Raw genomic sequence first — 25,020 nt, forward strand, 5'->3', positions numbered from 1 at the left:
TCCACCATCTACACCCATCATCCATCCATTCATCTATTCATCTATCCATCCATCCATATCCATCATCTACCATCCATCATCCCTCCATCCATCCATCCCTCCATCCATCCATCATAAATCCATATCCATCATCCATCCATTCATCTGTCTGTCCATCCATGCTTTGGGTTCTGTCCCTCTGGGGAACCCTGACTAATTTAGTCTCCTAGGTTCATTTAAGGCTTTAAAAAACATCCAGCAGCCTCTTTTTCATCTCAAGGGTGCTAGACCCCAGATAAACCAGAGGCTAAATCTGCACACAAACAAGGAAGGTGCTTGGTGAGCTGAGTCTATAAAGTGGTTCCTTGTGGGATATCCTCCCCGTGGCCCCCTTAGAGGTTACCTGTGCCCATGGGGCTACTCTGTGGACAGCTGATGCCAGTGGAGTCCTGCGCCACCAGTTCCCTGCTTCACCTCCTCTGGCTCCTCCACACCCCAGTCCTACCTAAACCTCCTCCAACAACATCTGCTACCTCATTTCTTCAAGTGGGTTCTCAGGACTCGTGAGTGTTCTGGATTTCATAGCCAGACGGGTTCAGGAGGTACTGGGTTAAACAAAGTCAGGTAAATGTTTTTACAGCAGGACTTTTCCAGAAACTTTAATATGTTAATGATAATAATCAAGTGAATTCATCTCAGCTAGCCTCTATTTTCTGGGGTTCCAGGAAGCTGGTCTCTTTAGTTTTCCGAGCTGCCCTTTCTTCTGGGGACTTGTGGAGTAATAGCCTCAAATGTCCTTCACAGCATCAGACCCAGAGGCAGCAGAGAGGCCTCAGTGATCAGAGGGGAGCGCCCGTCCAGGCTGGACTCCCCTCCAGGACTGGACCTTGTGTTTTCCTGTCACCTCGGCCTTCTTTGCTGCAAGAATCCAGGGTGGGACGAGCAGGTTGTAAGCAAGAGCTAAAGCAGGAGCCATGATTAGTTGGCCAAGGGAAATAGGGGGTCCCTGTGGGCAAGGTGGTCCTCAGAGGTGGGAGAGTGGCCCCCTGGACAACTTCCTTTCCTCCAGGATCTTGCCAAAGAGCTTGGCTGCCTCCAGGGCACAGCCCCAGTGAATGGTGATCCCTTGGCCTCCGTGGCCATAGTTGTGGATGACCTGGGAGAGGCAAGAGGGAAGGTCACTAAGTGTGGCGGGGGTGGTTGTGTGCCACAGTTAAGGACACTCAAGTGCCCTGGCAGACCCGAGAGCTTTCTCAGGAGGCCTTGGCAAAGCCCATGTAGGAGCTTCTCCCGGGGCTTTGGTGGGATGCTGGGCTCTTGGGAAAGCAGAAGGGGGATCGTTGCAGAGCTGCAGGTCAACCCCGACTTGTCTTCTGCTTAGAGGGTGGGCCTGCTGTGTACAGGAAAAGCAGAATCCCATCCAGAGGTGCGAGATCTCCACATCCAAGTGTCGGAAGCCCCCTGGGTCACCATCTGCTCCCATCCTGCTCGGGATGGATGGACCCTCCCCGTCGACAGACAAGCTCTTCAACCCACCATGAGAAAAAGCAGGGGTACAGGGTGATGTGCTGATCCCCTCTGGGGACCCAGGAAGGCCTCTGGGCCTTTTTCAGAATGAAAATCATCATCAGGAAATGAAACTCCATATCTGACTCCCCCCTCCACACACAGGACACGCATGTCTCTGTGTATTTACAACCTCTCCGCAGACACACAAGCCTTTACACACACAAACCCCTACCCACTTCACCCCTCCATGCACACACGGAACCCTCTGTACCTGCAGACGCACACACACGTGACCCTTGACACGCACACCACCCTGCAGACACAGGCACACACCGTATGCCTGGGGTGGGAAGGAAGCATGACTTCATAGGGAGGTGGCTTTGCTGGTGGCAGCCCAGCTGCCACCTGCTCAGGACCGTCCCTTCAGCTTGGGACAACCCCATGGTTTCATTAAACCTTCCCTGTGACAGTGAGACCCCAGAGAGCGGACAGGGCAATGACAAAATGGATATCGGGAGATGTCCCTGGAGTCAAGTTCAAGTCACATGCAGCCCGGCTCCTCACCAGCCGTCCGACGGGGGCAGGAGGCTGCACCTCCCAGAGCTCCAATTTCCTCATCTCAAGCATGGGGCAAACTGTCCCGATCCCAGAGGACTGTAGGGGAACGACCTCGGGTCGATCATGTCACCGGCTGGCCTCTGGGGACTGACACCTGTTTTGCTCAGCCACGGACTCCAGCAAGCCGAGGCACTGCCATCAAGGAAGCCCGTACAAGCCTTCAACCATTCTGAGCCTCAGTGTCCCCATTATAGACAGAGGGGTGTCCCCGCCATGCCCCTGACCTCAAGCCGTGGGGGACTTTTCCCTGGAAACAACGGAGTTGTCTTAGGAGCCCGAGGGCTGCTGTCCCTACCAGGAGCGCACACTATACCTCTGTGTCTGCAGGTCCCCCAGGGAGCCGGTCCCTCTCTAGCCGGATCCGGGGGCGCACAGGCCGGAAGCCAGCACCCACACCGACGAGTCTCGCATTCTGGAAGGAAAAGTGCCAGCTGCTCACCTCTGCTGGTTTCCTGTCCTGCTGCCATTGTTAGGCCACCTAACGAACCACCACTGCCATCATCGCCACCATCACCATCGCTGCGACCACCGGTGCCAACTCTCTCACTCCATCTCCATTCAATGCCACCGACACCACCAAGCACCGCCCTGATATTACCCACAGTCCCCACTTCGTCACCATCGTCATCACCGTTCTTTGCATTTTTGTACTTATCAACACCCACCGCCACCTCCATCCCTATCTTCGTCACTGTCACAGCCCTTGTCACCACTAGTAGGCAACGGGACAACTGAGCTTGCTGTAACAGGCCCGTCTGCTCCTTGTGCAGACAGACGAGGTCACTTGGGCAGTGTCCCCTCAAGAGGAGACAATTCTCAGCCTCGGGCATTTGGACTTCATTAGCCTGAAGCCAGGACTTCCCTAGACATCGTCAAATCCCGGTGCGTCCCACAGTCCCTTGCTGGAACTCATCTGTCCACTTGTCCTGCCCCTTGTTCCAGGGGCGCTGTCTTCCCATCTTCCTCTTATTGTTATTCTCATTATTTATTCATTTATTTTGGGGGGGGTACGGGGTATTGAGCCCAGGCTGCTTTACCACTGAGCCACGTCCCCAGCCCTTTTTTCTTTTTTCTTTTGAGACAGGGCCTCACTGAGTTGCTCAGGGCCTCGCTAAGTTGCGGAGGCTGGCTTTGAACTGGCGATCCTCCTGCCTCAGCCTCCCGAGTCGCTGGGATTCCAGGTGTGCGCCACCCGCCTGGCTCTCTTCCCGTCTCCGAGTGTCCTAATAACCAGGAGCCTGGTCTAGGGCACCGAGGCCCGTCCCCACCTGACCTTCAGCGTGGGCTCCAGTCTGCAGCAGCCTTCCCAAATGGTGTCGTGGTCCTGGGTATCGATCAGCTCCGTCCAGTTCCCCAGCTGGAAGATGCCGCCCAGAGTGACCGTCTGGCTCCTGGATTAAAATGCGCGGGGTGGGGGGGGGGGAGACAGAGCCTTCGAGGTGCGTGTGGACCATCGTGAGCTGCCTCCTCCTGCCCTCATTACTAAGTCACTACCACCATCGTCACCACCCAAATCACCACAGCCATCACCATCAACCCCATTCAGTGCTCTGCCCACACCTTTACCGACACCATGAGCACTGCCTGGCAATTGTCATTTCTGTCACTTGTCAACATCATGGCTGGTTGTCACCTCCATCAGCACCCACTCATCCCCGCACGCGATCACCACCACTCACAGGACTGATGTCCTCGTCAATACCACGCCACCCCCCATCACCCCACGATCGTCACTGCTCCACCATCCCGACGCCAAGCAACACAACACTCCATCAGCACTGTCTCTCCCACCAGGACAACGCTGTCACGCCATGCCACTACCAAAAAGTGTCATTCCATCACGCGGCCACCGTCTTGATTAACATCGTCCCCTCCACCCTGGATGCTGTCGTTGCAATCAACTCCAGTCACCCTCCTCCCGTTTGCAGTATTGCCCATTTACACCCCTCCTAATTCCACTGTCATCGTATCCAGCACCTCGGTCCCTGCCTCGCCACTAGGGTCATCCAAAGAACCCTGGAAAGAGCCAGACGGAGTGAGGCCAAGCCCTGCCTTCCAGGGGTTTGATTGCCAGGTCTCTCTCACAGAGCACTGCCCCACTCAGCAAGGGGCCAGGGCAGGCAGGGGGACATAGAGAGGGCACAAGGTGCCTCCTCCACCCTAGAGCAGGCCGATCATTACCCTGGGATGATGTACGGGGTCTTGTAGATGCCTCTCTCTGGGTCATGGGTGATAATGAAGTGCTTCATCCACGGGGCTTCCACCTGGTGATTCGGACACAGACATCTTGTCAGGGGAGCAGGATCAAAGGGCTTCCTTGAATGGCTGGCTACAACCAGAAGTTCCAACTAGAGTAGCTGGGCTGATCCCGCCCCCTCCACAAACCTCCTGGCCCCAGGCTGCACCTAACTGCTTGTCCCTTGCAGCAGACCCACCCTGATTGACAGCTGCCCCTGCTCCCTAAAGTGTGCTCACCTGTGTGTTGAGGAAGAGCCTTGTCACCTGGGAGAACGTGCACCCACACACCCATGAATATACACTCTGTACTTACACCCAGGCAGCCCCGCACACAGGGATAGGCAGCTTGAGACGATGACCAGTCCCCGGGCTCTTAAACCAGGTGGCCCGAGTTCTAATCCCAGTTCCACCTCTCATTTACCACATGTGAACTCAGGCCTGCACTTGACCCCTCTGTGCCTTAGCTGCTGCTTCTGTAAGATGGCCACAGTGATATGGTAGCACCCATCTCTAAGGGTGGTAGTAAGGACTAAACTAACCAAGCACTGTGCTTAGATCTATGCCTGGCACTTAGTACACATTGCATAACTATTTGCTATTTTTATTACAATACAGGCATAAGCAGCTGTTCCTACAAACATATCCACACGTGCTTTGCCATGAAGAAGAAATTGTCCATTGGGCACACCTGTGGTGCATGCCTATAATCCCAGAAATTTAGGAGGCTGAGGCACGAGGATCACAAGTTGGAGGCCAGCCTCAGCAAATTAGTGAGACCCTGAGAGACTTATCAAAATTTTCTCTCTCAAAATAAAAAGGGCTTGTGTATAGCTCAGTGGTAGAGCACCCCTGAGTTCAATCTTTAGGGAGGAGGGGGAGGGGGAGGGGGAGGAGGAGGGGGAGGGGGAGGAGAAAAGAAAGAGAAATCCCAAAAGAGCATTCAGGGTAGACAAGGCAGGATGGCCCTTCTCCTTTACCATGTCAGTTCCCCAAAGTCTGGGTCACTCTGACACACGTTCCCCACTCTTCCACTAGCTGTGGAGATGAAATAAGCATGCACAACAATCATCCCGTCAGCGGAAGCTGGGCGTCTCACTCTCACACTCACCCGAATGACCTGTCCCCGGCCTGGCTGCAGCAGGGGGTCTGGCTGCAGCGCCCCAGCCCACACCCCGGTGCAGTTGATGATCACATCCACGCCTCCTCTTGCCACCTGGCAGCAACCAACAGGGTGGGGGGATGATGAGGACCCTGGCATCCCTGTCTCTGCCTTCCTCCCTCCTCCTACCCCACAGCTGGGGAACAGTGGCTAGGAGTCCCCATGGGTGGATCAGAGGGAAGTGCCCCAGCATCTCCTTTCTGCCATTTACCCACAGTGTGACCTCAGAAATGTCCCTTTATCACAGCCGCCCCCATTACAGAATGGGGCCTGCGTCACCAGATGACAGGCAGCCGAGATCCCCGGCAGCTCTGTGTCTAAAGGAGCTGGGCCCCGGGGGCTGTGGAGTGGGGAGACCTCTGGGAACCCTGAAGGAAGTCAGAAAGAAGCTGATGTCCCCCTTCTCCTTCTGACTCCTTTCCATCTGGTCTTCTATGGCGCCAAGGTGTTTGCAGAAAGATGCTAGAAACCCCAGCTCTGTGGGTATCTGGGCCACTCGTCCACTCAAGGACACACAGTGCAATGACCGCCCCAGCACCCCAGCTCAGCCCTGACCGTGGATCCCAAGGGATCAGGGCCCAGCCCAGAGCAGGTAGGTCCTCACTATAGAACGCAAGTACTGAGTACTAGTGCTCAGTACTGATAGCCGCATGTGCTAAGCACCTTTCACGTGCCAGGCGTTGAGTGCTAGGGCTGAGTGGAGTCGCCCAGCACTCTTGGTGCTCAGTCATTGCCTGGTGATGGCGGCTGCTTCCACCGTCATCCACGGTGGTGCTGTTCCTTTGATCCGGGTCCCAGCTGAGGGCCTGGACTATTCAGAAACATCAACCTCAGTGTCGTAGGAAGCACCCAAGCGCCTGGACTTGGAAGGGGAGGGCAGCTGATCCCACTCTAGCCCTGAAGCTCACTGAGGCTCAACCTCATGGCCGCCAGGATTCCACTGTTCTTTATTCCTGCCACTAATGTCTGGGCAGATTCCTCCTGGAATCTCAGAATGCCTGAGTCCTCCTGGGGTTCAGAGAAGGACTCGCGTCGGGGACAGGCCTCAGGGGACTCTGGGAGTCCGGCAAGGAGCCCCCAGCCCAGCCGCAGGAAGCAGAGGCCCCTTCCCTCCCACACCCAGCCGTTCCCCCCATGGCTCACCTCCTCCAAAGACGCCACCTTCCGCAGGAAGAACTGCACGCCCCTCTCAGTCAGCCTGGGACGACCACACGGGTCAGAAACACCTAGAATTCAGTTCTCTGCCCGGCCTCCCAGAGGGTGGGGTGGGAACATTTCTGAGGACACGAGTCCCACCGGATGCTCTTTGAGAATAGGGCAGGGTGGGCCAATTAGATCACCAGCACCTTGCTGGACGAGGGGGCCAGGAACTGTCCCCTGGGAAACAAGGTCTTGGACATGACCCAAGTCCCTGGCTGGGTGGATGGCGGAGGGAGAAGGGAGTCTTCCTGAAGGTTCTATAGTGAGTCAGGCAGTGAGGGGCTGGGCTCAGGCTCCTCCCTCCCTTGCTCTCTGCCGGCCCCCATGGCTTGGTAACATCAGGGGGATGAGATTTGGGGTGGACGAGGGGCAGAGTCGGGCCAATGCCAAATGCCCCTTTGACAAAAGCAGGACACAAGGAGGGAGGAGGCTGGGGACACTCACCCCTCCCTTGAAATGTCCCAGAGGAGGTCTGGGATGTGGCTCAGTGGCAGAACGGTGGCCTAGCATGTGTGAGGCCCTGGGTTCAAGGCCCAGCAATATACAACACAACAAAAATGTCCCTGAGGAAAAATATCTGTCACTACCAGTAGTATAGTAAAGATATCCAAAGAATAGGACGTAAACCATCTTTAAGCTGAAGGATAACCTTGGGATGATTTCATCTGCATATTTCCTTCAAGATAGGAAAAATTGGGGCTGGGATTATGGCTCAGTGGTAGAGACTTGCCTCACACAAGTGAGGTCTCGGGTTCAATTCTCAGCACCACAAAAAAATAAAAATAAAGACATAGAGCTACATTGTAGCAACAGATCACTTAAAAAAAAAAGGAAAAATTGGAAGCATTTTCTTCTGGAAGAGGCTGGACGGGGATCATAAGTGTCCCCAGGTTAGGAGAAGTGACCATGTCAATAGTCCCCAAGCCTGGCTGGTAACTAGAATCATCTTTCCTGTTTTGGTACTTGGGATTAGACCCAGGGATGCTCTACCACTGAGATACATCCTTAACCCTTTTTAATTTTTATTTTGGGATAGGGCCTCACTAAGTTGTTGCAATCTTCTTGCCTCAGCCTCTGGATCGCTGAGATTACAGGTGTGCCCCACCACCCCCGGCCCAGGGAAATTTGTGAAATAAATTCTGAACCCCACTCCAGGGTTTCTGATTCAATGAGTGTAAAGTAGGATCCTGAAATGTATATTTTTAGGAATCTCCCCCAATTATTTGGTACAAGTCACCATTCATTCCAGAATTAAAAAAAAAAAAACTCAGTAAAATAGTAAACTATAGGGAATACATGAAATCTTTCTTAATATGAATGTATGTGAATATAAATGTGGATGTATTCCTCAAGCGAGTGTTTGCTAGTTTGGAACACCATGAGATTGCTATTAACGTCAGGAAAGAAACAGGGATATCCATTATTCCATTATTACCCATATTAGTTAACATTCTAGAGACACCGACCAAAGCTGTGAGAGGGGAGACAGGGAGAGAGAGAGAGAAGGCGTCTTAGGTTGTAAATATAGTCATGCATGGTGGCACACACATGTCAACCCTGCCTTGAGAGGCTAAGGCAGGAGGATCACAAGTTCAAGGCTAGCGTCAGCAATTTAGTGAAACCCTCATGGAGACCCTGTCTTGAAATTTTAAAAAGGAAGAAAGAAGGAACTGAAAATGTAGCTCAGTGGTAAAGTGTCCCTGGGCTCAAATTCACTGTATTAAAAAAAAAGAAGAAGAAGAAAAATTGTGTCAATATACCTGGGAAACGTAGGAGAATGCACTAGAACTTTCCATGAAGTTGTTAATAAATACATGCTATAAGAAGCGGCCTGGGTGTTTCCAGTGCCCAGCCAGGTGCAGAGCCACGGTCTCAAGGACAGTGGTGATCAGAACCAAGGACAGCGCCCACACCTGGCCTAAGGGTTTTCTTCAGCTGGGGAATTGGTCTCTACCTGCAGGAACCCCATGACACTGCTGTCCCCCAGCAGGGTCCCTGGCAGGCGCCCTCCGGCCTGAGGTCTGAACTTACCTTTCCATCAGCCACTTGAGGTAGGTCCTGCCATCCAGGATCAGGCTGGTGTTGAACCAGCCATAGCTGGAGTCCCCGTCACCGGCCAAAGGAAACAGCAAGTCAGAACCCCAGTTAGACTGGAAGGCTGACCAGTGGAGGTGGGGTCAGTATTGTTCCGTGGGTCCCCAAGAATCACGGGGTGACATTCTTGGGGCTGGGGGAGGGAGCGATTTTGAGCTCAATGAAAAGAGCTATTTTCTATCAGAAAAAGCCATCCCTGACTTTGGAATATAAAAATGGAGATGGGATATGCCATTGGTAGAGGGGATTCAGGCACAGGGTGGGGTGAGGAGAGGATCCGGAGGCAGTGGGATTCGAGGCCTCTGTGAAGGAGTTGGACGGAGCATCAGGAGACCAGGGCACCACAGGGACCAGGGGAGGACGGGCCACAGAAAGCCGGGCGCCTCTCTCTGCTGCCCACGGGATGGTTCTGTGTGAATTCCGCGGTGCCTTGGCCCCTCTGCCCCTGAGGGTACCCTTACCCATAATCAGGGAACATGTCCAGCTCTCTGGGGGTCAGCTTCCGAAATCCCAGAACTAAGTCTTTCCAGACAGGGTCCTTAAGAGCAGGAGAGAAGAGGGACAAGGATTGGTGACAGTCGGTAAGAAAGAAATAACAAAAACTTAGACGGCCCTGTGTGCGAGGCTTGGTACCACGAGTTTCCCGCGTAGAGATCCAGTTCATCTTTACAACCAGCCACGAAGGTGGGGTTACGGTCCAGATGTGGAGTCCTCTCAAAGCTCAGGTGTGAGACGACGTCAAAGGTTTGGAGGAGAAATGATGGGGTCCCAGCCTTGACCTAACCGTGAGTCATCCCTGATGGAGTCATTCAGTGGTGGCCCGTGGCAGGTGGGGCGTGGCTGGGGGCAGTGATTCACTGGGGGCGTGGCTATGGGGAATATATATTGTATCTGGAGAGTGGAATCCATCTCTCTCTGCTTCCTGATCGTCACCTGCGTTGCTCCCTCGGCCATGATGTCCTGCCACACCTCGAGCCCAGAGGAATGCAGCCTGCTGTCTACCGAGACCTCTGAACCCGTAAGTCCCCCCAAGTCAACTTTCCTGCTCTGCCATTACTCTGGTTGGGTCCTTTAGTCACAGCCGTGGAAAAGCTGGATGCTCTTCTTATCCCACAGAGGGACGGATGGAGGCTCAGAGCTCCTCCAGGCTCACACAGGTAGTAAGTGGTGAAGCTGAGACCTCAGCCCACACAATTTGACTCTGGAGTTCAGGTTCTTGCTTTTGGGGGGGGGGGGCGGGTACCAGGGATGGAACTCAGGGGCACTTGACCACTTGACCACGGAGCCACATCCCCAGCCCTATTTTTTTGTATTTTTGTATTTGTATTTTGTATTTGTATTTTGTATTTGATTTAGAGACAGAGTCTCGCTGAGTTGCTGTGGCCGGCGTTGAATGCGCAATCCTTCTGCCTCAGCCTCCTGGGCCTCTGGGATGACAGGTGTGTGCCACCGCACCCGGAAATTGTTCTGTTTGTTGTTGTTGTTGATATTGTTTTGTTTTTGGTGTGTGTGGTGCTGGGGACTGAACCCAGGGCTTTGTGCATTTGAGGCAAGCGCTCTACCTACCAAGCCGTTATCCAGAGCCCACAGTCAGGTTCTTAACCACTCTACAAAGGGTAAGGGTGAGGCTGGAGGTGAGTGATAGAGGAGAGGTCATAAATGGGGCAGAAACAGGGGCACCAGAGACAGTCACAGAGGGTGAGAGTAGAAGGCAGAGGGCACATGGGACCAGGCCTCCTGGGTGGAAACCCCAGATTTGCCACCTTATCTCTCGAATGACTGGAGACTCCGTTTTCTGGTTCGGGACAATTGTTTCTCTTGGCCCCATGACAGGAAAGAGATAGCGCAAGGCCAATAATCCTAGCACCAGAGATAAGGAGGGAATGATCCTAGCACAGAGTTGGAGAATGAGTAATGAGGCAGCTAAGCACCCAGGGCTGGGCCTGCCCCACCCCACCCTCTCCAAACAGCCCGAGCCCATCCTGAACGGCCTTGCTGTCCCTCTGTGGGCATCCCGAGGTCACAGACCACCTGGATTCAAACCCCAGCATTCTCTCTCTCAAAAGCTCTGTGGCTCCGGGTGAACCACTCCATTTCTCTGAGCCTCAGTTCTCTTCTCTGCAGATGACTCCCTGTTATTACAAAAATTAAAGGAGCCACTGGTTGTCAAAGAGTTAGGACAGGGCCTGGCACCGATTTTGCTATCACGTCGTAAAGACCCCAGACTTCAGGGGACACATGACATCATGACTTTGGAATATGTAAATTTTGCCCATACCAATCAAAGGCTAGATCCACCCGTTCATCAGAGATTTGGGTATCTGCCAATTTAATAACAAAATTTGGAACAAAAGTTTTACATGTACATATACATTATATATACACACACATGTACACATACATATGTATTTCCTCCCTCCCTTCTTCCTTTCTTACATTCTTTCTGTGCCAGGCTGGCCCCAAACTCCTGGACTCAACCATCCTCCTGCCTCAGCCTCCTGAGTAGCTGGAATGATAGGCATGTGCCCTTGAAGCCTGTTAGATTCTGTTTGTGCTTTTTAAAAAGCATTTTTAGACAGGCACAGTGGCACATGCCTGAGGTTCGTGCTACCTGGGAGGCTGAGGCAGGAAAATCACTTGAGCACAGGAATTTGAGGCCAGCCTGGGCAGCAGAGCCAGACCTCTCCCAAAATTTTTTTGATTATGAATTAAAATAAAGGGGACCCAGCTTGAACCCAAGACTCTGCTGCCTTGACTCGGCCTCCTGGAATCTGTAGTTAGGACTCCTCACTCACCGGAACAGCTTCACGGAAGAGGTTGTAGCCCGAGATTAAGGCCAGGCCCATTTTGTCAGCACTGGGAGAATGGATTTGACTCAGTAGGTAGTCAAAGGTCTGCTGGTTCCAGTCCCTGCAAGGGTCACCCAGAGGAGTGTCACCTGATGTCCTGAGCTGGGCAATAATTCTCAGAGGTCAGCTGGGGGTATGATGAGGTGGTGGAGAGGCATCCAAAATCCAGACACCTACTAGGTGCAAGCCTGCGCTGCTCCAAATGCCTTCACTTCTTCCGATATTTCCCCAACTAATGGGATGGAGTCTCTCTCTCTTTTTTTAGTACCAGGGATTAAACCCAGGGGCACTTAACCACTGAGCCACATCCCCAGCCCTTTCTGTTTTATTTTAAGACAAGGTCTCACTAAGTTGCTCAGGGACTTGCCAAGTTAGAGTCTGGCTTTGAACTTGCAATCCTCCTGCCTCAGCCTCCAGAGCTGCTGGGAAGACAGGCTGAGCCTCCACTCCATTAAGGGACAGAGAACAGGCAAGAAGGGGATGGGCATCTCTGCCTGGGGCTCACAGAGCTGATGATTTCCGATGAAGGAGGCTCTGACCTGGTTTGGGGGGGACGATGATACAGACTGGCCACAAGACCCCGCCCATTGTGAACCCTACATCAGCTTGCTATCCCCACGTGCCTTCTCTCCACACCCTGTGCACACAGCCCAACTACACTTCTACTCTACCCAAAGGACTTAAAAACAGCACACTACAGAGACACAGCCACATCCATGTTTATAGCAGCACAATTCACAATAGCTAGACTGTGGAGCCAACCTAAATGCCCTTCAGTGGATGAATGGACAAAGAAACTGTGGCATTTATATACCATGGAATATTACTCAGCCTTAAAGAAGAATGAAATTATGGCATTTTCAGGTAAATGGATGAAGCTGGAGACTATCATGCTAAGTGGAGTTAGCCAATCCCCAAAAAACCCAAATGCCGAACATCTTCTCTGATATAAGGAGGCTGATTCATAGTGGGGTAGGGAGGCGGAGCATGGGAGGAACAGACGAACTCTAGATAGGGCAGAGGGGTGCGAGGGGGCATGGGGGTAAAAAAGATGGTGGAATGAGATGGACATCATTACCCTAAGTACATGTATGAGGACACAAATGGTGTGAATATACTTTGTATATAAGCAGAGATATGAAAAATTGTCCTCTATATGTACAATATGAAATGTAATGCATTCTGCTGTCATATAGAACAAGTTAGAATAAAAAGTAAATTCTAAAAATCCACTACAGCTTCTAGATTCACTTGCGTGTACTGGGGCCATGTGACTGTGTGTTGGCTGGAGATTCTGCACAACACTGGCCCATGAGAATGGTAACATTGGAGGTCACCTTGGCAGTGACCTTAGAAGCCCTTAGAAGGGCCATGTCAGTGGATGACAAAGCCATGAGAGGGAGGGAGCTCTTGAATTGCTGCCCACTGACCAGGAACACTGGTTTTAGAATCTACAAGAGAATATTTTATTGGTTTGTTTGAAACATTATTTACTGCAGAGGGAGGGGTCATCCACTTGTTGAAGCAGGTGTTAGTTTTTTGTTTTCTGGTGCTGTGGATTGAGCCCAGGGCCTTGTGCATGTGAGGCAAACACTCTACCAACTGAGCCACTTCCCCAGCCCATAGATGGTACTTTCTAAACAGATGTAATGACCTTTGTAACTCCTCCTTCTCCTTCTTCTGTGTTAGAGATTGAACCCAGAGCACTGTACTATTGAACCACATCTCTTTTTTATTTTGAGACAGGTTCTTGCTAAGTTGCTTAAGGCCTCACTAAGTTACCAAGGCTGGCCTCGATACCTGTGATCCTCCTGCCTCAGCCTACCGAGTTACTGGGATTACCACCATGTGCCACAGTGCCCAGTTATGACCTTTGCATTGATCCACCTGCTCAGAAATTTTCTGGATTCGTCAATGCATATGGTAAGAATGGAGACAAACCTCCTAGCACACAGTATGTGGTTTAGAGTAGAGGGAATATCCTTGAGTATTTCCTTTCCTTTTCTTTTCCTTTTTTTTTTTTTTTTTTTAACCTGAGATTGAACCCAGGAGCACTTAACCACTGAGCCACATCCCCAGCTCTTTTTAGTTTTAATTTTGAGACAGGGCCTCACTAAGTTGCTGAGGCTGGCCTGCAACTTGTGATCCTCCTATCTCAGCCTCCCAAGATGCTGGGATTACAGGCAAGCACTACAGCACCTGGCTCTTTCTTTCTTTTTTTGAGCACAAGACAGAGGGTCTCATTATATTTCCCAGGCTGGTCTCAAACCCCTTGATTCAACTATCCTCTGTCTTTTGCCTCAGAATACGTGGTTTGCCCAGTTCATAGGTATTTTCTTTATGTCATGCCGGATCAGAGCTTCCAAAGGTACTTACTCTCGGTGATGGGCACCCTGACAGGGAGTGTCCTCTCTGCAGACTCACCCCCGTGGCCCCCCCAGACTACCCTCTGGGATCCTCACTCACATTTCCCGGGGGTCGTCGGGCGGGGAGACGTAGGGCTGGATGAGCCCGGCAGCCACGTCGGTGGTGGTGTGCGGGGTGAAGCGGTCCGCGTAGACCTTCATGTCCAGCGGCTGCAGGTCCGAGTGGTAGCGCTGGTGGATGCAGAGGGCGGTGGAGAGTCCGATGACCCCGGCGCCGACCACCACCACGCGCATCGTGCCGCCTGCGAGAAGGAAGGGTGAGGCTCACCATCTCCGCCACTATCACTGCAATCGCAGTCTCCTGAAGGCTCGGAAGGCACCAGGCGCCACCAAGCCCTTTCGTTTGTCTGGTGCTGGGGATTGAACCCAGGGGCACGTCACCACTGAGCCCCAGTCCTTTTGATTTATTTATTATATTATTTTGAGACAGAGTCTTGCTTACTTGCTGAGGCTGGCCTCAAACTCACAATCCTCCTGCCTCAGCCTCCTGAGTCCCTGGAGTTACAGGCATGCGCCACCCGTGTCAGGCCTGCCAAGCCCTAATATCCTCAGTAATCAAGACCCAAAGATGCAGGATGATCAATTTTCACATTTTTCACGTGGAAACACTGAGGCATGGAGGGGAAGGGCCTCTGCCCGAGGTCAAAAAGCCGGAAAGTGGTGGGGCTTTCTCTGGGAAGCCTGCCAGGTGTCCCATCCCTTGGCTGGGAATACAAAGGGCCTGGCAGAGCCCCTGGATGACAGTGTCCTGGGTGGCCTAGAGGTTAGCGCAGTGGGGTCTGGCTTCAATTCTTCGGCCTCAGCTCTGCCACCTACCTGCCTTTGACCCCAGGCAAGATGCTCCGTGGGCTTCAAGTTTCAGTCATCCGTACCTCAGATGAGACTTTGGTGCCCAGCGCAGAAGTGATTTAGTGACCTTCGTGAAGCACCTGCCACGCACCAGCCCCAGCGCTGAGGGTTTCACGTGCACCGTGTCACCTGAGCTTCCCAACAGTCTCCTGAGATGGCCGCTGTTGCTATTTAGTCCCATTTTACAGATGAGGAAACCGAGGCACAGGAGGAGGAAGTGACTCACCTGGAGTCACACAGCCAAAGAGTGGTGTTGCTGGGATTGGAGTCCCACCCGAGTGAACACTGGCTGTGCGCATGCGCGGCTCTGAGTCCATCAGTCCAGGGTGGGACTGGCCTGAGACTCAGCCTGACTCCCGGTGCTTGGCCGGCTGGCCCCGCTGAAGTTTAGCTTTTGACCTTGAACTGCTCTGTCAGCTTCTGCTGAGGCAGAACAAGAGGACTGTTTGTGTTCAGGAGGGCCAAAGTCCACTCTCCCTCTCTGTCTTCCCAAGCGGCCTCCTGGGGTCCTTGGCTCTGGCCGCTCAGCCTGTGGCCCTGAATAGCAGGACGTTCCCAATATGGCCTAGTTTTGTAAAAGAGGGGAAATGACTCCAACCCGCAAGAACTGGACTCCTGCGGGCTTTCAGAAGCCAAATTGGAGATAGAATCAACAAACAGAGAGGAGTCATTCTAGACTGTTCTCCCTCCAGCTTGGAGTCTGAGCTTGGATACAGGCGCTGGTGGGGTGGGGGGACAGACCTTATCACGGTGGCTGTGTCTCCCCTGCACCCTCTTTTCCTCAGACATGGCTGACCTCATCTGCGAAATAAGGGTGACCCCAATCTCCCGGGTTGTGCTGAGGGTTAAATGGGAACCTCTGCAGAAGTTCTAGGTATGGTGCCTAACACACAGAGGAGGCCCTCACACAGAGCAGGCGCTCTCTGTCCCCTAGCCCTGTGACAACCACAGAGGAAAGAAAACATTGGCCATAGAGGAGGCCAGAGGAAGAAAGAGGCATCAGACTTGGCTTCACTTCCAGCCTGCGGTGTCACCTGCGGTGTTGCCTGCTGAGTTACCTTTGCCAAGTTCCTCCCCCTTTCTGGGCCTTCTGACCATTCCTCCGTAATCGCTGGAGAGCTGACCGCTTTTGTACATTAATAACAAAAAGGCTCAGGAGTAAAGGAACTTTCTTTCAATTTCCAAATTCCCTGTGATAAATCTGAGGTTGGGAGGAGAGGAGGAGGCCGTAACAACTCAGAGCCATGGTCAGACACCTCCAGGTTTGCAGCCCCGCCCTGGCACACACCCGCTATCGGATCTTGGGCAAGTCACCTGACGGGTGAGAGTGAGCAACCTTTTGGGTTTGCCCAGGACTCAGGTGTTCCCAGGATGCACACCTGCGGTGCTAAAGGCAGCAGAGTCCAGGGAGCCCTGGGTGAGCTGGGCTGGGATCCTAGGTCTGCTCTCTCTAGAGCTGCCCTTTCTCCATCTCCCTCTGCCTAGGAAATCAGCAAAGGGCTGAGAAAAAAGGGGCTGTTTATAAAATAGGAACGTGTGGGGGGGGAAGGGAGGTGCTAGAGGAGGCTTTGGAGGCTCCCGGGAAATGAAGAGACTTTGGACTGAAGTAAGGAAAAGAGAAGAGCAGGAGAGAGGACCCAGAGCAACACCGGGATCAGGGGCAATACCACGGGCAGCTTCCAGAACCTTCTGGAAGAACAGGCCCAGGGTCAAGAGGGTCAAACACAGCGCAGGGTGGTTTCTCCAGTGCAGAAATTTAAAGATGAGCTCATCGAGCTTGTGCAGCTGGGGAAATGGAGGCCTAGCTACTGTTTTCGGTTCCCTGCATCCTTAAAATATATATATATATATATTTTTTCTATTTTCTGGTACAGGGGATTGAACCCAGGGGCACTTAACCACTGAGCCCCACCCCCAGCCCTTTTTTATTTAGAGACAGGGTCTCACAAAGTTGCTTAGTGTCTTGCTAAGCTGCTGAGGCTGCCCTTGAACTTCGATCCTCCTGCCTCAGCCTCCAGAGCCTCTGGGATGGCACCTGGCTTGTGCTAAGAATCTGAAGTGCCTTATCTAGTATGGTCCTTGTGACACATTCAGACAAGCGAGCTCATGGCCTGAGACACCCCGTTGGTGACAAGCCAGGCCAGCCTGACTCCTGTCTTTGTACACTGTAACAGGCTGCTGCTGCAGGGCTGGCAAGTCCGGCCATTCAGAAAATCGCAAGTTGGAGCAGACCAGGAGAAACAGCTCATGTTTCAGAGTCCTGCATCTGCAAAACCCTCAAGTGCAACATTATGGGGTTTGTAGTGTGTCGGTGAGAATCAAAGACAAAACAGTCCCAAGGTAATTGTCTTTAGGAAGCAATGCACACCATGAGTCCAGTTTGAACCAGATGATAGCAGCCTCAAGCGTGGAGGGTGAATAGAAATGCCTGAGATTCTCAAGAGACTTGGGACCCAGACTACAGGATCCGACAGACCTAGCCTCAGGTGAAACCCCAGGAAATGAACTTCTGGACTTGGTGCAGAGATCGGATATGAAGTCAACCATTTCTTGCTGTTTTGCTGGTGCTTTTTTGACAGTGTTGAATTTCTCCCCTATTTTATGCCAATTCCTTCAACCAGGAAAGTGAAGCAGCTGGAGTTATTTTTTTTTTTGTGTGTGTGTGTGTACATGTGTGCATGTGCACTTGATTATAATGCCTGTGCAAGGACAGACCCATAGGAGAACCAACATAATTTGGATTCTACTTCTTGCCAGATACATGAAGACACAGTGCATACCCAAGCCCCTTAATCCTCTGGACAACTCCAAGAGGTGGGTCGGGCTTGTGGTGCACACCTGTGATCCCAGCAGCTGGGGAGGCTGAGGCGGGAGGATTTCGAGTTCAAAGCCAGCCTCAGCAACTTAGCAAGGCCCTGAGCAACTTAGTGAGACCCAGATTCTAAAAAATATATATATATAAAAAGGACTGGGGGCGTGGCTTAGTATTATCTTTATTCTACAGGAGGGACAGAGATTCAGAGAGGGGAAGACATTCACCCAAGGTCACACCGCCTGCGTGAAATGCATTCAGATATGACCCAGGTCTAGCTGGGCTTTCTGCCTGTGTCATAGAAATATTTAGGCAGCTGGCACTTGACACTTTCTGCTTGCCTGTCAGTCTCGGCTTTGTTTGCAGAAGACCTCCCTCCTGTCCTAGAAAGCCCTCTGAGGCAGCTTCTGCCTTTGATGGCTACATGCTCATGAACATGAAAGATTGGTCCTATGAAAATCAGAGTCACAGGTGAGGTATACCAGTGAGCACAAGTCGGCTCTTCCAGGTTGATCACGTGGCTATGTCTTATGAGGTTGATATTTTCAGAGTTTATCTTTAAAATGGAAACGAAGCTATTAAAAAAATAAAATAGGCGGACACGGTGGCGCATGCCTGTCATCCCAGCAGCTCAGAAGCCTGTGGCAGGAAGATCACAAATTCAAAGCCAGCCTGAGCAAAGTAACGAGGCCCTGAGTGATTTAGCAAGACTCCTTCTCAAGATAAAATATATTTTTTTAAAAAAAGGGCTGGGGATGTGGCTCAGGGGTTAACTGCCCTAGACTCAGGTTCAATCCCTGGTACCAAAAACAAACAAACAAACAAAAAAAAAACCCAGCAATGACCACCACAAAATGGAACCAGCCTACCCACTCCCCCCTCCCAAAGATAATAATAATAATAAGGATCGTTAATTGAGTACTTGCTAAGTGCCTGATTCTACCCTGAGCATTTTATAGTCACCTCCTCTAATGTTCAGATCCGCCCTGCTAGATAGAGGTGAGTAAGGCCCCTGTGTTCCGGATGAGGAAACCGAAGCTCGGGAGGGGATTCTCCTTACCTGCAATCCCAGCCCAACTCCAAGGCTCGAGCTTCACCTCTGGGAGATGTTGGCCCAAAGTGCTCTGTCCTTCTTTCCTCCGTCGCCTGCCTCAGGCGCTGCTGTTGAGTCTGGCCTGTTGACACTGGGACATTATATCCCTCCGCCCCCTGCCCAACCCCCAGCTCAAAGGTGCACCTGTCACTCACCCCACGTGCCACAGACTTCTGGAGAAACGAGGCAGCGCCTGGGGGTGCAGGTTCTATTTCCTGCAGGATTCTGGGTTGTCTGCCTGCCTGCCAGGGAGGACAGGAGTGCAAGGTCAAAGTCCGGAGCTGTGGATGGGACACCGTGCAAGGGGTGGGCCACAGTACCGCGCTGCTCCGCGGGACTGGACCCAGCCTGGCAGGGAGAACACGCCTCCCTCGCTCCCAGTCTCACAGAAGTCCCTGACTTTTCTGGCTGATCCCAAGCCCCTGTGAACAGGCCTGGGGGAGGGCGTGCGTGGGGGGCATTCTTGGAAGACTGATGGGCACAGGGAGCTCTGTCTTCCGGGCCAGCTGGAGACGATCCTCTCTCTTCCTGCTGCCACCCTGGCAGAGGGGAGGAGGGTTGTTCCCTGGGCCACTGTGGGCCTGGCCTGTAGGGTGGGGTGGTAGCTTGGCAGTCCCAGAGGCACAGGACAGGGGCTCGCGGGCAGGCTGGCCAGCGCAGTGCCATTCTGGGACGTCGGAGAGACAACACTAAGGAGGGACTTGAGGGGACGCCTGTCTGGGCTGGGAGCCTGCGTGGTCCTCGGCTTCGCAAGGGGCAGGACTCCAGGCCCTTTCTCAGCCCAGAGCAGACCTGGAGCTGGCACTGGGGGAGCCCAGGGCTCCTCGGGCACCTTGCTCTAGGCGCAGAGGGCAAGACTGAGGCACAGAGAGAGGCCACCGAGACCTCGGGGAGCTCCCCCGGCCAGCTGGGCTGGTCCAGGCTCCTGACCTCCAGCAGCACCCAAAACAGGGGAAGAGGACGCTAAGAAAAGGCACGCGGGATACTCAGCGCCTAGTGTTTGCTCTTTCACAGTAAAAGAAAAAAATGCACGGGGTAAAGCCACCTTTCACTTCTCATTTGAATGTTTTTTTACAACACCATGTATCGTGTGTGTGTGTGTGTGTGTGTGTGTGTGGTGGTGCCGGGGACTGAACCCAGGGCCTTGTCCATGCGAGGCAAGCACTCTACCAACTGAGCTGTGTCCCCAGCACCTGCACCATGTATCATTGTTCTTGTACTTTTTTTTAAAAAAAAAAAAAAGGCTTATTTATTTCCGCTTTCAAAGAACAGAATTGTGACAGTGTCATTTACCAATCCTAATTGGCTTCATTTTAAATTTTAAAATCAGGTAACACTTCATTCCATAAAACAGAATCAGTTTTCCTATGAGCCAAGCACTCCTCAAAAATGATTTGATGAGTGAACATCCGATTATTTATCTTGCTTACACAAAATAAGGACAAGGGAACTTCACGATTTCGCCAGTTGAGAATGGCTGTTCTCCTTCCGATCCAGATTTCTCTTGGAGGACCAGATGTGTCAGCTTGGTTTGATTGACTCCATGTTTGGTTTGCTTTGGTTTGTTTTTTTCCCTGGAATATTGTCTCTGTTGAAAACTGGCATCACAAAGAAGGTGGCAGCAGGAAAATTTCAGAATCCAAAGTTTAAAAATAAGTCTTGGGCAGTGTGGGGTTATTTTCTGTCTCTGGGGGGGAATCATCCGGTGTCCGAGGCCTGGGGACAGAAGCAAAGTCCCCAGCCGCCCTTCTAGGAGATGTCACTCTCAGTAGCATCTGGTGTCCTGACCTGTGCTAGCCCAGGAAGATGGTGGGTAAGGAGCAGCAGGTCACAGGGGCCCCCTGACCCTCTGGGAGACAGAGCTCTCCCTGGGAAGACCCCGGGGCTAAGGGTCAGCGGCCAGGGGAGAATCAACGACTGTCCTTGCCTGTGGTCCCTGAGGTCCTGGGGCAGGGATGCAGGAGGCAGCCAGTGTCACAAGACGTCCCTGTCTCCAGCCAGGCCAGGCGCCTGGCTAAGCGAGGAGAAAGATGGTGTCCCTCCTCAGGGTCTGGCCCCTGCCCCTGGTCTCACTTCCTCCCTGGCACAGCCTGGAAGGGGAGGAAGTGACACCCAGGGGAAGGCTGGGAAGTGAGGCCACCGTCACATTCAAGTTCAGGGTGTGACAGCTCAGTTGGCCTCCCAACAGGCCCCATACTCGGCTCCCCTTCATGGGCCATGTCCCTTCTGAGAGTCATGCCCTGCCCTTTATAGGCACAAGGACCCAGAAGTTCCAGGGACACGTCCATGTTTAGGCCCTCAGGATCTGGAAGTTCCTCAGGCATCCATGTTTAGGTCCCTGGAACTCAGGGACACGTCCATGTTTAAGCCCCAGGATCCAGAAGTTCGATGAGTGCATGTCCATATTTAGGCCCCCGGATCCAGAAGTTCCTCGGGCGCAAGTCCATGTTTAGGGCTAAGCATCTGGAAGTGCCTCAGGTGCACGTCCATGTTTAGGCTCTAGGATCTGGAAGTTCCTCAGGCGTCCATATTTAGGCCCACGGATCCAGAGGTTCCTCGGGTGCACGTCCATGTTTAAGTCCCCCGGGTCCAGAAGTTCCTCAGGTGTCCATATTTAGGCTCTGGGATCCAGAAATGCTTCAGGCGTCCATGTTTAGGCCCCCGGATCCGGAAGTTCCTCGGGTGCACGTCCTTGTTTAGGACCCTGGATCCAGCTGTTCTTGTATTTTTTAAACCTTTATTTTATTTGTTTATTTTTATCTGGTGCTGAGGATCAAACCCAGTGCCTCCCAGTTGTTAGACAAGCACTTTACCATTGAGCTCCAGCCCCAGCCGGCCATGTATGATACTTATTATATTTTTTAAACATTTATCAATCTATCTATTTATTGATTTATTTAGTGGTAGATGGACACAATATCTTTATTTATCTGTTTTTACGTGGTGCTGAGGATCGAACCCAGTGCCTAACATGTGCAAGGCAGCGCTCTACCACCGAGCTACAGCCCCAGCCGACCATGTATTATTTTTACAAATGATCCTGGTCCAAGTTCCTCGTGCCTCTTATACATCTTGAAGCACTTAGAAGTTCACAGAAGTTAGCCATATTTTTTTTTCATATTTTCCCACTCACTTTCTAGTCACATTATATTTTGTGAAAAAAACATTTTTGGTACCAGGATTGAACCCAAGGGTGCTTAACTGCTGAGCCATATCCCCAGCCCTTTTTAGTTTTTGAGACAAGGTCTTTCTTGCTAAATTGCTTAAGGGTCTTGCTAGGTTCCTGAGGCTGGCTTTGAACTTGGAATCCTCCTGCCTCAGCCTCCCAAACCACTGGGATGACAGGTGTGTGCCACCATGCCCAGCTTGTCTTGTGATTTCCATGTACCAGTTCTATATACTTATCTGGCTGATCTCATTTAATCTCAAAACAGCCCTGTAAGGTAGATGCTGTTATTATCATGCCCACGTCAGTGCTGACAACCAGAAATGTGCCCACAATATTTACTAAAGCCAAACATCCTCCTACCCTAAGACTGGCATCTCACTCTTTTATAGATGCCCAAGAGAATGAAGACACAGATTGGTCAAAAGGCTTGTATAAGAATGTCCCTGGGCTGGGGATGTAGATCAGGTGTAGAGTGCTTGCCTAATGTGGGTGAGGCTCTGGGTTCAATCTGCAGAATTCCCAAGGGGAAAAAAAATGTTTCCTTCCAGTCGCAGTAGTGTATGCTTGTAATCCTAGCAACTGGGGAGTCTAGGAAAGGAGGATTAAAGGAAGTTCGAGGCCAGTCTGGGCAACATAGTGAGTCCCTTCTTCAAAATAAAAAAATTGATAGTGCTGGGGATGTAACTCCGTGGTAGAACATCCCTGGGTTAAATCCCCAGCAATGGAAAAAGCAAATCCCTAACCTCAAACCAGAAGCAAAGTCAAATGTTTATCAGCCAAACAGTGGTGTTTTCAAACAGTCTCATGGAGGAATATTACTCAGTGATGAAAAAGAAAATACAACAACCAGAATGAGTGTCAGTCTTACAGGGAGGAGAAGCCAGGCACCTAAAAGCCCAGACCGTACATTCCCTTTTTTTTTTTTTTGAAAAGCCAACTGACCATGATAGGGGGTGTGGGAAAGTGGCTACGTCTGAGACAGGAGGGAGAAAATGTTCTGAGATGCTGGAAACAGGTCTCTTAACCTGGGTGTTAATTACAGGAGTGTGTGCACGTGCAAAAATGTATTGACTTCATGCTTAAAATTAAGATTAATGTACTTAACAAAATGAAAGAGGGAAGGAATAAGGAGGGAAGGGAAAGACAGAAGGAAGGAGAGAGAGACAGAGACACAGACAGACCTTGCTCCCAGCCCCACTGTGTAGAAGCAGAGGCCCAGCTATCCATCCAGGTCAGGCTTGTCAGATCCAGCAAATAGATTACCCAGGATTGTACCTGTTGTCCCTTCCCCAGACGGCCAGAGTTCACGGCTGGGTCACTTTGTCACCATGACCAAGAGCTTAACCAAGAATGTAGAGTGGCCTCCGTCACCTGTGCCTATGCTGCAGGCCTGGAGGGGGGCTGTGGCTTCAGAAAGCCCTGAGCTGAGTGCAAAAAAGCATGTCCAGTACTGTTATTTAATTTGGGAAAATGAACTTAGGACATGCTTATTGTCATCTCAACCCAAACCTCAGGATATCGGATATCCCCTTTCTTTTCTTTTCCTTCCTTCCTTCCTTCCTTTCTTTCTTTTTTTTTTTTTTTTTGTAGTGGGGATTGAACATAGGGGTACTCAACCACTGAGCCCTTCCCCAGCCCTTTTTTGTAGTTTACTTTATAGACAGAGTCTCACTGAGTTGCTTAGGGCTTCAATAAGTTGTGGAGACTGGCCTCCAACTTGAGGTCCTCCTGCCTCAGCCTCAGTGTGCACATCTGCACCTGGCCCCTTATCTTTATCAGAGTGAGGAATACTGATATAGTTGAACCCATCCATTTTATAGTTAGGGAGACTGACAGAGAAAGAAGAAAGAAGGAAAGAAAGAAAGAAAGAAACCAAATAGAGAAAGGGATGTGTGTCATGTCCCCCAGGGATGTGGGGCCCACTCAGAGAGCCAGGGGAGAGCAAGCCCTCTCTACCACCCTCAAGTTCAGGGTTCATTGACCATCACAGCAGGAGGCCCCAGATCTTTGGAAGCAATTTCTGTTTATTTGACCAGTCAAAGGCCGTTTTGATCCACTTGCTGGCTGGTTGGTGAAAAACACAAACTCCTTACCTCCTGGGGCTCTGAAATACACTCAGGCCAGGGCCAAGTCTTGGAGAATCCTCTATGGAAATCAGAACTCCAGGTTGGAGAGGGGGGTTGAGGTCACAAGTTCTCTCTCTCTCTCTCTCTCTCTCTCTCTCTCTCTCTCTCTCTCTCATATGAAATTAGCCTTATTATAAATTTTCTAAGTATTACAGCACCCTCTGTTAGTTTATATAATGCAGAAGATATAAAGAAGATTGCAAGCTGGGGTCGATGGGTCATGCTGTAATCCCAGTGGCTCAGGAGGCTGAGGCAGGAGGATCACAAGTTCAAAGCCAGCCTCAGCATCTTGGCAATGTTGCAGAAACCTCAGTCCTTGTCCCTGATGTCCATCCTAACAATGACAGGGTTTTGAGAAAAAGGAAAAGGAAGTTCATTGCTTTGCTAGCAAAGAAGGAACACAGGTGACTCCTGTCTTAGAGGCTGTGATCCTGCCCATCAGCAGGAATAGGGAGCTTTTAAAGAGGTGAGTCAAAGGCTACATTCCACGTGTTCTCTGTCTGGAGTGGTAATTCACGTGTTAATTTGGGAGAGAGTCCTTTCTGAGATCTCCTCGTGCCATCCCCACAGTCTGGATGACTTTGTTCCTATGGTGGGTGGGTGCTCGAGGACAGATAAATCTGCCTAGGATGGGGAAAAAATGTAATCCTGTTTTCCCTGAGATTATGGAGGGGGAGAGAGGAAGAGAAAGAAACATATCCATTTTAAAAATAAGCTACAAAGACAGAGCAGAAGGGCTATAGTCAAAGCAAAAAGTGGACCCCGGTTACCATTCCCACTCAATTTCTGCATTCCATTTCTATGGGAAAAAAATGGGCAACAACATCTCCAAACTGCTTCCTGATGAAAGGGGTCAAAGTTGGGGGAAGCAACCCAAAGTCCTTGTTCTCCAGCAGGTG

General features: G+C 51.5%; 1 protein-coding gene across 1 annotated transcript; it reads right to left on the bottom strand.

Annotated features, from left to right (window-relative positions):
* Positions 1-1,003: 1,003 nt before the first annotated feature.
* Dao (D-amino acid oxidase) lies at positions 1,004-14,306 on the bottom strand. Its single transcript, XM_027923424.2, has 10 exons — positions 14,113-14,306; positions 11,593-11,707; positions 9,259-9,335; positions 8,735-8,800; positions 6,647-6,701; positions 5,453-5,557; positions 4,288-4,370; positions 3,380-3,497; positions 2,420-2,518; positions 1,004-1,135 (listed from the first exon to the last, which is right to left on the bottom strand). Exons 1-10 carry the CDS (start codon positions 14,304-14,306, stop codon positions 1,004-1,006), a joined length of 1,044 nt encoding a protein of 347 aa, XP_027779225.1.
* Between the last annotated feature and the right edge of the window lie 10,714 nt (positions 14,307-25,020).

The sequence above is a fragment of the Marmota flaviventris genome, chromosome 1 (genome assembly GCF_047511675.1).
Source record: "Marmota flaviventris isolate mMarFla1 chromosome 1, mMarFla1.hap1, whole genome shotgun sequence".
Classification (NCBI taxonomy): Eukaryota; Metazoa; Chordata; class Mammalia; order Rodentia; family Sciuridae; genus Marmota; species Marmota flaviventris.

Excerpts from the sequence above, each read along its gene's own strand:
- Dao (XM_027923424.2), bottom strand. The coding sequence starts at position 14,306 with ATGCGCGTGGTGGTGGTCGGCGCCGGGGTCATCGGACTCTCCACCGCC. Across the intron at positions 9,336-11,592 it reads TCTTCCGTGAAGCTGTTCCG|GACCCTGTCTGGAAAGACTT; the intron begins GTGAGTGAGGAG and ends CCTGCTCTTAAG. Across the intron at positions 2,519-3,379 it reads GACTGGAGCCCACGCTGAAG|AATGCGAGACTCGTCGGTGT; the intron begins GTCAGGTGGGGA and ends TTTTCCTTCCAG.